Source organism: Saimiri boliviensis, chromosome 7 (genome assembly GCF_048565385.1).
Source record: "Saimiri boliviensis isolate mSaiBol1 chromosome 7, mSaiBol1.pri, whole genome shotgun sequence".
Taxonomy (NCBI): domain Eukaryota; kingdom Metazoa; phylum Chordata; class Mammalia; order Primates; family Cebidae; genus Saimiri; species Saimiri boliviensis.
The window spans coordinates 14,602,102-14,616,175 of record NC_133455.1 but is presented as its reverse complement, the minus strand read 5'-3'; the positions used below and the strand labels follow the sequence as shown (position 1 = coordinate 14,616,175).

Genomic DNA, 14,074 nt, shown 5'->3' with positions numbered 1-14,074 from the left:
CTGGATTTGAAGCTTTGTGATAGCAGGGGCCTTGTGGCCTTTTTCACTCTCTCCTCAATCTCCAGCATAGTTAGTGGTACACAGTAAGTGCTTAATGAATTTTTGAATGAGTGACTAAAGGGTTAAAGTTAGTCTTCCTTCTTGTTGGTGACTTATTTGGACAAATAGTAACAGTTGCTCAAGCCTATTTATTTGTTTTGTCTATCCAGCCTTCTTCAGTGTTCTGGGGTGGGGCCAGAAAGAGGGAACAGAGTTTTTATTTAAAAATTTTTAATTTACTTTTTGACCTGGGTCATATATATAGTCCAGATGAAAAGGAAAAATATATAGTTCTTCAACCCTTTCTTCAGCCTCTCTTTTCCCCTCTGTAGAGGGACCAAGGAATACAAGCTTTAGATCCAGAAGATCAGCTGGTCCTCTAATCTAAGGATGGAAGCCTTTTAGTTAAGCCGTTGGAAATCCAGGCTATTCCTCAATTTAAAATATTAAGACTTCTTGCCGGGCGCGGTGGCTCAAGCCTGTAATCCCAGCACTTTGGGAGGCCGAGGTGGGTGGATCACGAGGTCAAGAGATCGAGACCATCCTGGTCAACAAGGTGAAAGCCCGTCTCTACTAAAAATACAAAAAATTAGCTGGGCATGGTGGCGCGTGCCTGTAATCCCAGCTACTCAGGAGGCTGAGGCAGGAGAATTTCCTGAACCCAGGAGGTGGAGGTTGCGGTGAGCCGAGATTGCGCCATTGCACTCCAGCCTGGGTAACAAGAGCAAAACTCCATCTCCAAAAAAAAAGACTTACTTAATGATAATTTTTGTTGTAATGCTGTTTTCCTTTTGTTTGGTTTTTACTTCCTCTATCCCTCCCTTTTTACAAATGTGTGTTTTTTTTTTGTTTTGTTTTGTTTTTTTTTCAAGGTACCACAAGAGCCAGGCCATCTATCTGGAGTCAAAGGACAACCAGAAACTGAGCTGTGTGATCAGTTCTGTAGGAGCCAATGAGGTGGGAACCACACTCCCTCACCTTTAAGAAAGCAAAATGTGCACTGTGAAGTGTCGATGTGAAAACCTGAGGGGAAAGTGCCGCCAAGGAAGTGCAGTGGAGACATGTCTTCTGTGTAGGGCAGATTCTAAAGTCAGGCAGAAATTGCACGTGGTCAGAATCATCCTTGAAAAGCCCTTACATTTGCTTGACTGCAATATATGCAGATTTGTCTATTCCCTGGGGTGTTTGTGAACTTCTTGCACAGCCACTGATTTGGGAACCACGGAGCTAGATTCCTGGAAAGAACAAAAAGCAAGTGTGTGTGGTGTCTATATTCAGCTACCGCTGAATACAGCTTTCTTTTTAAGGTAACCGTCTACTGAGAATGGAGCTTGCCTGTGGAGCATAGTCCCTCTTGGTTTTTCTAGAACTTTCACACGTACCAATAGATTTGTTTCTTGCTGTGAGGATTGAATGAGGCACCTGGCACAGGGTCTAGCACCCAGTAAGTGCTCACTAAATGAGTGCTGGCCTCAAATAACCCACTAGCCAATTGCCTGCTGTCTCTTCCAGCTGAGGTGTCCTGTCGTGCCTCTGAACAAGTTGCCTGGTTCATGCCCTTGGTTTTGGTCTCCTCGAGACACTCCTGTAGGATGGGGTCTGGTTTAAAAGTCAGCTCAGAGGGTTATACCTGAGGATGATGTGACTGCCCTCTGAGTTCTCCAAGTGGTCCTTCGTTAGGAGTATGTCAGCAATGTGTAACTTAATGTTGTTAGTTAAAAAAAAGTTTAAAACTTTAATAGCTGGATTGGCTTGATGTTTTATCAGTCCTCAAATGTCTGCAAATAAATTGATTTTTATGTGTCTACCCTCTGTAACTTATTCGTGCCATTGCACAGTAAATCTAATGAAACTGGATTATGAAATAACTTAAGCCTCTTCTATTCTTCCAGCTTCCTGAATTGAAAATGCCCTGAAGTGTGACTAGTTTGCAAAATGATTGTTTACTTAGAAGTTAGGGAGAGCCTTCTAGATAAATGAATGCCATTCTTCTCTGGGCTGAGGATCTGTGTGAGTCCCCTCAAGCCAAGTCAGAACCAGAACAGGAATCGAATAGACCTGTTCCTTAGCTAAGAGGTGTCACAATTTCATGATAGGTGTTTGCACCTGGCTGTCTGGGTTGTTCCACAAAGCACATGGCCTTCTAGTACCTGACCCTAACTTCAGAACCAGTGCATTATTCTCCTCTGTGGTACCTCAAGATTTTTTAGAAAAATAAAAATGCAAGTTCATTTTTTTTTCTTTCTCTCTCTCTCTCTGTAGCACTTCTTGACATAATAGTGTTAGTGAGATCTGACAAAGAAACAGTGACACTGAAACATGTCTCCTGGAGGGGAGAAGCCTCAGTGCATTGAAGACATGCAACTCTGGCAATGTGGAAACAGTTCTCGTTTCTTGCAAGTGTTCTAGTTCACTTTTCAGATCAAATCCTAGGTGACATGGGAGCTACTTGGCTTTAGCACAGCTTGACTCCGAGCAGGTTTGGTGGGCAGCTCTAAGTGTGTTGACGACTCCCTGACTTAGCCTTTCTTGGGATCAGTTTTCAGTTTAAAATGAGTCTGCAAGGTCCTCTGGAGGCTTAGCTTCACGTGAGGTCCTTAACTTTTTAAATTTTTAAGCCAGTGTATTTGACTTTAAAGTCTCTCTACTGCTGAATAATCACATTAAAGAAATTGAGATGAAACTGAGAATGAGCTTTTTTAAAACCTGAAAATTGAGTCCAAGAAGGAGGAGATAACGTCTGTAAACTCGTATATATGGGTGCGATGTAGACCTTTCAGAAAACTCTGCTTTTGGCTCCATTTAATTGCATGTTACAGAAAAAGAGGCAAGAAGAAGCCAGAGACTGCTTTACTAGAGAAGAGCCAGGGGCTTTGATATCAGGCGCCAGAATTCACATGGTGTTAAGTGACTCAGCCTTGCTGAGCTTTGGTTTCCTCTTCTTTAAAATGGGGCCAGTAATAGTACTTATTTCATAGGGTTGTCTAGTGGGTGAAAAAGCTCAACTTGATCAGCACGGTGTCTGGCACAGTGACCCTGACTCAGGGGGTCAGGTGACTGGTAGCGGCTCCCGTGTTCACCCATGGCTTTAGGATGCCCCTTATCCAGTGCACTTGTCAGCCCTGACAGTCCCCTGTTGCAAGAGTTCATTCTCAATTCTACAGAAGAATGCATCTGCCCTTAAAATGCACTGTAATCTGATACCATCTGAGGTGGAGGGGTATGGTGAGGAGGGAAGGACTCTCAGAGGTGCTTCAACCTGCTCATGATCGTGATTGGGCCTTAGCTCGTTAGTGGGCATTTTTCTATTGTTGGTATTTGTCCCCCACTTTTTCTGCACAACCGTTAGCCTTCATTGCCAGGAAATCAAAGTTAGCCTTCATTGCCAGGAAATCAAAGTATTGAAAGGTTTTATAATATGGAAGTCCCTTGGGCTGAGAAAAATACTTCCAAATTTGATTGGAAGTTTGTGTTTATAATATGGAATTCCCTTGGGCCGAGAAAAATACTTCCAAATTTGATTGAAAGTTTGTGTTTATGAATAGATGTCTCTTGAGTGTTGATAACACTGTAATCAAACCAAATTTAAAAGCATCTTTAAGATCAAGGCAGAAATGGAACCCAAGATTGCTGTGCTTTCCAGTTTTGTAATCACGGGTGTGAGACACATGGCTGATAAATGAGTTCAAAGCTGGTGCTGGTTCCCAGCGGCAATGTCTTAGATGGCCGGAGGTCAGGAGTGCTTGTGAAGCCCTCGCAAGTTGCGACAGTTTATTCCAGCAAGAGTCTGCCGGTTTTCTGCCTGCGTCTAACTTGTGCAGATATTTCGATGGTGTAGGAGATTTGCTCTTCTGTATTTCTTGACTTCTCGTCTCTCTCTCTTTCCTCTCTGCTGCAGATCTGGGTGAGGAAGACAAGTGACAGCACCAAGATGAGGATCTACCTGGGCCAGCTTCAGCGTGGGCTCTTCGTGATCCGCCGACGCTCGGCTGCTTGACGTTCTGCAGTGCTCTTCTCTTGACCTTTTTTCCGGAGTGGTTTTTATTTTTGTTTTGTTTTGTTTTCTTCTTAATAGAAAAACATTAACTTACTGGGAATAGCTACTCAGCGTTGGAAATGGAGAGCACTGTCGTGGATTCCTTTAGGCACTTTTGTGGCCGGCCACTTCCAGCTCTGTGTCAGTCTTTTCTGCCTCAACTTCTTCCAGACATCAGTCACCATGAGAGTGTTTTACTTTCAGGAGTATTGGGGGTTTGATTTCCTTTCCTTTCCTTTTATTTTATTTTATTTTTGCTTGTTTTTTGAAAACCTTTGCGTTTGAAGGGACAGCTGTTTTGATTAATTATCTTTAGGTCTTTCTACCGTAGAGAAGAACAGGAAGGGATACACTCTCCAGTGCATTTCATGTTTTGAATCTGATTAGTGGATCATGTAGCTACTTTCCCTGTCGAGCCCAATTCACTATTTCACCAGAAGCTTGGGGCAGAGGTCCTAGCAGAAGGAGATTAATTCTCCTGGCTCTCAGCCTTCTTGGAGAAATAAATGCTTTGTGTAACATCTGGCACATGCCATCCATTCCACTGGCTGAACAATGGGAAAGCTTGACTGGGAGACTCTGTGCACTGAAGTAAATGGGGTTGGGGAAGGGAACATTTCGTATTTATAATGTGCGAAGGTGCCATATTTTAAATATTATTTAATGCAGGTGATTTACTCAAACATTTGTTCTAGCTTAAGCTGGAATAAGAAGTGGTCATTTCAGAAGTTTTCATTTGTAATTCCTTCTTCTCCCTTGTTCTCAAGTGGGTGTTAGTAGTAGTATGTGCCATGGGCTGATTATCTGGGTAATCTCTTACGGGTGGGAGGTGAGATTGATAGTGCAATCATCAGTGATCTGTAGACCTTCATGTACGACTGAAGTTTTGCTCCTGTGGCTGATGCCATTATTGCACATTGGCCATTCCAAATCTGCGGAGAACTTTGTTGTCAGGCCCTGAGCACTCACAGCTTCCCAGGAGATTTGGCCCAGGTTGAAGACAAAGACAGCTCTGCCTTGGCTGCCTCTGAACTGACACCCTCCCTAATGAGTCCTGATAAAACAGCCTTTCCTACATCCTCTCCTCATTCCCATGATTAGAGAAATGATTCATTGGGTGATGGGTGTTGGGGTTTTCTATACTCATGTTGCCATCTTGAGATGTTTAAAAAATTTGGGGTTAGAGCAACAGTTAGCATCTCTATGGGCAATCAGTAGAACTTACACATTCTAGGAAATCTTTCTTTGTAAGTAATTCTCTTGGTCTCAAGTGATTCTCTTCGTGTTGTCTCTTGATGTACATACCCCAAAGCAGGTTGGGGGGCTGTGATGACAATTAAATCACCTTCTCTGAAGTTCTGGCTCCACAGAGACCAAACCTTACTGTCTCAGAGTAAAGACTCGTACAGGTAGATTTTTGTTTTAACTTATAATCCATTTTTTCTTCTCACTTTTTTTCCTGGTGTGGGAGTCTTATTTAGAAAACAGGATAAACGACGCTGTTATCAAAAGTTGCCTGGGCGTTCTGTGTTTCTTCTCTGCCCTCCAGCCCCCACTGCCACGATGTTTACTACAGTGCACCAAGGCCATGGTGAACACAGGCTTCACCCATACTTGTTTGCCGGCCTTGGCTATGAGGCAGGACGTCCTTTGCTTGAACTGTTGCACACACAGGGTGTGTGTCACGTCGCATATCATGCAGCTGTTGGTTTTCATCTAGTGCCCTGTGATGGAAGTCAGATATAGTTCATGTATTTTGTCATTGAAGGTGGGTTTTTTCAATGGCCCTCTTTTTTGTCCTCCTAAACAGTATACCAAAGTTCGTTTTTATTGTTGAGGATTGTGTTGATAACCCCTGGGGCTCCGCACTGAAGTAGCAACCAGTTGCCTCTTTTTCCTGGCCTTCTCTGGTGGTACCTCTGTGCTTTTGTGAAGCAGCTATTGACTTGAAGACCAGGGTATGGGCACTTTTGCCTTCTCTCTTCTCTGACTTTTGAGGGTATTGAGGCCATTCTTAATCGTGGTCTCGACTCCACCACTGCCCTCTCCTTGGTGTCCTCACAGCCCTTAATTGGGCCTAGTGAAAATGGAGGCAGGTGTGAAAGTCCACTTGAGATGCATCATAATAAATTACATTTCTAATCCCAGAGGACTTAATCTTTTATTATGTCACCCCAGAGGTGAAAAATCAGCAGTTGAACTCTTCTGACAGGCCTCAGGGTGACCAGGAGCAGAAGCAACCTTCCTGTTAGATGGGGGTACTTCTGTGGTGGGCAGAAGTCTGACTCAAAGGGGAGACAGACTTTGAGGCTCCTGGATGAGGCGGCTAGCTTCTAGCCTGGGTGGCCATTCTTACTCCAGGAGGTCTTTGTCTCTCACTAGACCCCAGGGCACCAGATGAATTGCCAAGTTTAAACTGTTTCCTGCAAGTGATTACTTTGAACAAGGTTGGTCTAGACACTTCTGATAAAGAAGCTGTGCATGTGTTATGTTAGAAGCATCTGCCTCAAGTCTGTGTACAGTGATTGCTGTGGGTGTGTCTCAGTATTCATTTTACCTCTGCTTGGGGGTTTTGTGTGTTTCCCTCCCCCCATGCCCTGGCGTACCCCCGTTTCCTTGAGCCAGTGTCCTCTTGAACAATTTCCAGATGGATTTCTGTAGCCATACCAAAGCCAGGGTGTTTTCATTCATGCAGATACCAGTATTTGTAGATGGCTAACTTAATTTTTCTTTTTGAACTTCTAATTGGGGCCAGTGTAAGATCGATCCCAGAGGCTGATCTGCAAATCAAGCTTACATGTATTTGTGTGTGAGACCCTGTGTTCAGGACTGGGTGGCTTTTCTAAGAAATATGGGGTTTAGAGTGGGGTTGACTGTATTTTTTAACCGAATTCTGGAGAGAAGATTCTATTTTTTACAGTTTTTTGGTTTTGGCTTCCTTCTAACATTTCCTTTTAGCCTTGAATTTTTACTAAATAATTTCCTCCTGATTAAAACTTTTTTTCTCTTCTGGGAATTTGAAATCTCGGTGCTTACTATGACACCAATTTTTCCAAAGAGTTGAAATCACTTTAATGCCAGAACATGGTAAATTTGCAGCCATTTCAAGCAGCTGGTGGTCTTTTTTATAATATCATAAACGGGTACCATTAAATATTCTGAGAGGTGAATGTAAAATATGAAAGGTATAGGGTTTTTTTTTTTTTAAATAAACTTTCAAAAAGAAAACCAGCATGAAGTCTGTATTGTATCCATTGACTTGATAAATGATAGAAATTTATTTTAGGTTTTTGATCCGTTGCTTATGGGGAAAGGAAGTTAGGGCAGAGGAAGGGATATTCTAGACGTTTAATTATCAGTGAAGAGCAAGATACAGAATGATGTCAGAAAGGCTAATACTCAGTTTTGTAAAGAGCGAGCTAGGGGTGTTGACCCTTAAATGTTGTGCACTCTTCTTGTTGCAGTTAAAAGTAATTAAAAATGGAGTAAATAATGGATCTTGGGTTGAAAAAACAACCTTGAAATAAACTTGTGATTAAGGATACTGTTCATTTGGCATTAAGGAGGATATTGTTCCTGGCTCTTGAGATCAGTGCCTACCAATCTTAATGCTGGTATTTGCACTGCTCCTGGGGTCAGCTGGCAAGCCTGCATGCTGCACCAGGTGACTAACCTGGTGGACCTGTGACCCAGTTGTGGCATTCCTTTGGGAAAGACTGCTTCATGCTTTAAATGATGGGGAGGGGTGGTTCCTGTTTTTAAAACATTTGAATTATAACATTCAGACAGAAAAGTGCACTAGTTTTGATTGTAGAAGTTGTTGAAATCTCTCAACGTGAATTCATCCATGTAACTGTTAAAGCATTCAGATCAACACGTAACATTTCCACAACCCACAAGCCCCATAGACTTTCAGCTACTCCTCCCAACCAGTTTTCTCTGTTTTAAGTACCCTAACCTTCAAGCTCTTGAGCTGCTTCTAGAGAACAGCCAGGTACCTGGTGCAGGCTAGGGATTAACCAGGAATGCTAAGAGCTGGCGGCAAAGGATATGACTGTATGGGGAGGGGAAAAACAGATTCAGGTCCACCTGCTCACCCTCCCTGTTGTTCCTAAGATGAATGGGGCTTGCCCTTGATATCATAGAATCTACCTTTTCCTGAGTACTTTATGCCAGGCACTTTGACTAATCTTCACAATCTGTGAAAGCACTAACTGCCAAATTTAAGGCTGGCTCAACCTAAGCCTTAATTCTAGAAACCCAGAGCTAAGCACTGTGCCTCATATATAAATACTCTGTAAATGTTAGCAAATGATACTAGGATATGATGTGCAAACGCAAACTGGTGACCAATGCCCTGGGTGCGGGGCCCTTCCCTGTGTTACCTCATTTAAGCCTCAATAAATGACGAGTACACTGCTGCTCTTACAAGTATTTAATTTAATTATTTTGGTCACCCACGAAACAAGCATCTCACCAGTTTTTAAAGAAGGAAACCGATTTCTTGAATTGGAGTGATTCTCCAAGGTCACACAGTACAGTCTGGATTTAAAGTTTCTAAGCCAGGTTTCCCCTAACCACTATGCTTTGCAGTCCTTCCCTGTCTTCATCTGTTAAAATTACATTCAACATTTCCAACTTTCTGCGAGTTTTTTTTTTTTTTTTTAATCTATGACCCTTTCCCCTGCCTGATAACTCTGGGTTTCTCTCTCCGCAATATAGTTGAGTGTCACAGTGACCAGCTAAGAGCTTGCTTTCTGTTGATAGCGCATGAGTGCAACCATCCTAAAAAGGAATGGAAACAGCTCATTGGTCTTGATGAGAACTGCTTTATCCAATAAGCAACATAAGCGCCTTTGGACAAAAACATGTATCGGTATATATTCAGATAACTTCCTGCCCTGCTTTATGGAGTAGGAGCCAGTGAACTGGTTTCTAAAAATGTAGATGAGGAGTTGGGCATTCTGCATTTTGAATCTGTGATGTTGGTGGATGTTTTCATGCAATGTCTTCAGGTAGAGGAACTGTAATGGAAGAATACCTCAGCTCCATGTCACCTGCTCCAAAGCTGCTCAGTTCTAATTGGCGACCTGCTTACCAACCAAACACGGAGTGTGCAGTCTTTGGGCAGAGGCAGGAATGAAACCAGTTTCTGGCCCCTTTCACTATCGTTAGAGGAACTCCAAGCCCCATCCTTGGGAAGGCTAAGCACTTCTGCTTTTAAAAGGAAAGCACCGGATGGGATGAGCTAGAAACACATCATTTCACTCTCTTTGGACATAATATGGTGAAGAATACATTTGCTTTGGGAACTTTGGTGTTTGCCAAAATAGATATTTTCGTGAATAACTGATTATTAAGACAAAAAGATATGTTTAGGAGGATCCCTAGAGGCGAGAGGTAGATAAGAGACAGTGTAGGTACCAAGGTGCTTAATCCCTTTACTCATTTTCTCTAATCTCTGTTTACCTGATTCCCTGAAAGATACAGATAAATAAAATGACATTCACTTTGCTGATACGAGAAGACCAATAACCAGAATCTTAAAGATTGTTTTTCAGAAGTTGGAGACTCAGTGGTGTTATGTTTTTCCATAGGCTGACGTTCAAATCTGTTGGCATCATCTCTCTCGGCCAGTGGTGTGGACAGGCAGGGGGTTAAAGTAGGTGGCATTCCCAGAGCCAATTAGGGAAACAATGCCCCTGGTCCTGGGATTCAGCAATGCCGAGTTGGAACAAGCAGATACTGTGTAAGTGTGCACAGTACAGGGTAGCAAGCCCCTACAGGTGATCAAGAATCCCCTTTATTTCACCACTGATTATTTTCATGAGTGTTTTGAGCAGGCGTCCCCAAACTTTTTACACAGAGGGCCAGTTCACTGTCCCTCAGACCGTTGGAGGGCCGCCACATACTGTGCTTCTCTCACTGACCACCAATGAAAGAGGTGCCCCTTCCTGAAGTGTGGCGGGGGGGGCGGATAAATGGCCTCAGGGGGCCACATGTGGCCCGCGGGCCGTAGTTTGGGGACACCTGGTTTTGAGTGTTGACTGAGATGCGGGGCGGCATTATGGCTAAGAGCAAAGGCTTTGGAATCAGGGTTTGAATCTGGCTTTGCTGTTTAGCTAGGTGTGATGTCAGGCAACTTAATTTCTTTGAACCTCAGTTTCTTCATCTGCTAAATCATATCTACTTCAGATATGTTTTTGAGGATTCTAATATTAACACGTATAGCCCCAATTTTCTTCTGCTAGGAATACAATTTTTAAAAATGTTGAAAACATAGCACCTACTGTGCTAAGTATTTTATTAACTCACTGAATCCTCATGACAACCCTATGAGGTAGCTCCAATTTTGTAATTGAGGAAATTGAGAAACAGAGAGGTTAAGTAACTTGCTCGAGGTCACACAGCTAGTAAATGTGAAGCCAGGATTCTGAGCCCAGGCAGTTACTGCCAGTCTATGAAGACTGTCCCTGCCATTGCAGATTTGTCTGCTTCCTGTCTTTGGATGCTGGTCTGAGTACCAGATCCTTAGCAGTCAGAACCGTTTCAGGATGCTACTTTAGCTAATGACAGATGACGAAGGTAAAGCTGCTGGCTTTGGAGACCATGCTAAGTGTCAACCCCTACGAATGAGTGGGGACTGCCCCATGTGCGGCAGTGAGAAGGACTGAGGCCCAAGTTCCAGTGTAGCAGAAAACAGTGGCCCAATCAGTTTCTTTGCTGTGAGCAAGGGAGCCCATTTACTTAGTGTTCTTGATTTAGTTTGAACCCTTCATTTGAAGATGAAAACAGCTGCAGCCCAGAGATGTTAAATGACTTTCCCTTGGTCTTAGGGCTGTAGTGAGTACGACAGCTGGAATATAGTGGGGACAATCATTTGAGGACCTCTTTATGCCAGGCTGGGTGCTGGAACGCGTAGTGGACAGCTCCTGGGATGTGAGACTTTCACTGCTAAAACCAGAAAGTCCCAGGCACGCTGGGCTGGGAATGCCCTCACATTGCCATGGTTCTCTGTGCATCTTTGCCTCTGTCCGTGCCTGCACAGTGGAGGTGATGAGGGCCCTGAGTTCATATTCCCAGCCCAGCCACTCATTTAACCCTGGGACGTTTACTTAATCTCTATGTGCCTCAGTGTTAGTGTATTCACATCCCAGTGTGCCTGAGACTGTCTGGTTTTAGTATTGAAAGTCTTAGGTCCGAGAAACCCTGTCAGACCTGGGCAAGCTGGGACGGTTGGTCACCCTACTCAGTTTCCTCTGTAAAATGGGGGTGACAACCACTATTTCACAGATTTGATTTGAGGAGTAAATACCTTATTATGGTTAAAGTACTTAGAAGTAGTGTTTGGGACATAGTCTTCTCTCTATATATATTTATATACACACACATATACGTGTGTGTATAATATATAACACGTGCACACGTGTATATACACACACACACACATTTTTAGAGATGGGGTCTCACTACGTTGCCCATACTGGAGTGCAGTGGCTATTCACAGGCACCATCATGGCTCACTGTGGCCTCAGACTCCTGGCCTCAGGCAATCCTCCTGCCCCAGCCTCCCAAGTAGCTGGGACTACAGACAATACATATTTATTTTTCCTTGTTATTCTTTTTTTCATTATTATTGGAACAGTGTTTCCACCACAGAAGGGATCCCTGGAGATCTTCACTCTTCTCCCAAACAAGACCGGGGACTTTCCCATGATCACCTTTTGGTTGCCTGCAGCCAATTTATCGGAGTGTTTCTTCTTCTACTTGAAATAGCAAATAATTGTAAGCTTGAGGAACACATTTGTCATTGCATTCAGTTCAAAAACCACTTATTAAATTTTATTGCATGTTAGGTAGTGTTCTAGGCTCTCTTGGGGGATTCAGAGAAAGCTAGGCAGGCCTCGAGCAATGTCTGTGACCAGGAATGGGAATTCCATGCAGAGGAAATGGCTTGAGCAAAAAGACAAGTGGGTATGAGGCATGTTTAAATCGGAGAGTATCGTATGTTCAATGATACATCACAAGGCTTGATTTTTTTTTTTTTAGATGGTCTTGCTCTGTCACCCAGGCTGGAATGCAGTGGTGCAATTTCGGCTCACTGCAACCTCCGCCTCCTGGGTTCAAGCAATTCTCCTGCCTCAGTCTCCTGACTAGCTAGGATTACAGGTGCCTGCCACCACGCCCAGCTAATTTTTGTATTTTTAGTAGAGACAGGGTTTCACCATGTTGGTCAGGCTGGTCTCGAACTCCTGACCTCATGATCCACCTGCCTCGGCCTCCCAAAGTGCTGGGATTACAGGCGTGGGCCACTGTGCCCAGCCAGAAGTTTTGAACTTTAAAACCAGTTTGCTCCCTATTCAGTTATCTTTCTGCCCTTTCCCATCAAGGACTTGCCTTTCTTTCCTTTCTGCCTCTCTCTTCTCCCCGCTATGCACACCCTGCTTGCTCTTCCCCTTTCTGTCGCCAGTGCAGTGGCTCGTGGCCGTCCTGCAGTGACACTTTCCAATTTCACACTTACATGCACCTGAAAGTATTCATAAACTAACTCATATGTAAAACCAAGAAAGGGCAACAGCACACATTCCTGTCAGACAGTAATTTTACCTGACTCCCTTTCTCCTGCTTTGATTGGTCCTCTTCTCTCAAACACGGTCCTTTGACCTTCCCAGAAGTGGAAGCTTATGGGGATCCAAGCATGGTGGAGCCCTGCAGGCATCTTGGGAAGGAATAAGGGCTCACATTGATTGCGCACTTACCATGCATTTGGGTGAGTGCTCAGTACTTTTCATACATTATTGTATGTAATATACTAAACTGCCATGTGATGTGTGTCTTCATGATTCCCATTTTACAGATGATGAAAGTGAGGCTTGCAGAGGGAAGTGTTCACCTCTGCACCATGTTCACACATTTCCTTTCCCCTTTGGCTTCCCCCATCCTAATAGAGATGGCCAAAGCGTAAAGCAGGCATCCCCCAACTTTTTACACAGGGGGCCAGTTCACTGTCCCTCAGACCGTTGGAGGGCCGCCACATACTGTGCTCCTCTCACCACCAATGAAAGAGGTGCCCCTTCCTGAAGTGCGGCGGGGGGCCGGATAAATGGCCTCAGGGGGCCGTAGTTTGGGGACGCCTGGCGTAAAGGATCCTTAGTTGTCATCTTAGCCAACCCCCTCCTTTTTTACATTTGGAAACAGGTGCCAGGAAGGGAAGGAACTTGCCCGAGATCACACAGCTGATTAAGGATAGAACAGAAGCTAGAACTCAGTTTTTGCAACTCTCAATTTAACAGTCCAAATGGAGAAAAAAAAATCCAGTTGTGAGACTCAGAGGCAGGGGCTTGAGACAGGTTTGAATTTGGATTGAACTTTGCTGCTTACAATCTGTGTGAACTTAGGCAAATCACTTAGCCTCTTGGGACTCCAGTTTTCTCATCTAGAAAGTGGAACTAATGATAGTAAAGGTTTATTGTCAAGATTAAATGAAGTCATGTGAGCAAAACAATACCGTAACTACTGTGCTCCAAACAAACTGTAGGTCACTTGAGTGCTTTAGAAAATATAACCTGGCCAGGCATGGTGGCCCATACCTGTAACCCCAGCACTTTGAGAGGCTGAGGTGGGAGGATCACTTGAGTCCAGGAGCTTGAGACCAGGCTGGGCAATATGATGAAACCCTGTATCTACAAAAATGATCCAGGCGTGGTGGTGTATGCCTGTAGTCCTAGGCACTCAGGGCCTGGGGTGGGAGGATTGCTTGAGCCTGGGAGGTTGAGGCTGCAGTGAGCCATGATCATACCGCTGTACTCCAGCCTGGGAGACACAGCGAGACCCCATCCCCAAAACCAAACAGACAAAAAGAAAATGTCGCCCACACTGCTGACTGCTGGGCTGGGTTGCCATGGTTCTCTCAGGGTTTGCCTACCCCAACTCCTGCCCCACCTACTCAGGCAGGTCCCGTTGTGCCTCAAGGATAAGCCCATTGCAGACTTCCAAGAG

The 14,074-nt window shown here is 44.1% G+C and overlaps 1 protein-coding gene across 1 annotated transcript in view; it reads left to right on the top strand.

Annotated features, from left to right (window-relative positions):
* The window catches only part of SUDS3 (SDS3 homolog, SIN3A corepressor complex component), a 42,697-nt gene extending 35,413 nt beyond the window's left edge, over window positions 1-7,284 (top strand). Inside the window, exons 11-12 of the mRNA XM_074402169.1 lie at window positions 912-996; window positions 3,938-7,284. Coding sequence (XP_074258270.1) covers window positions 912-996; window positions 3,938-4,036 — 184 coding nt within the window. The 3' untranslated portion in view covers window positions 4,037-7,284. The remainder of the gene's footprint in view (window positions 1-911; window positions 997-3,937) is intronic.
* The last annotated feature ends 6,790 nt before the right edge of the window (window positions 7,285-14,074 follow it).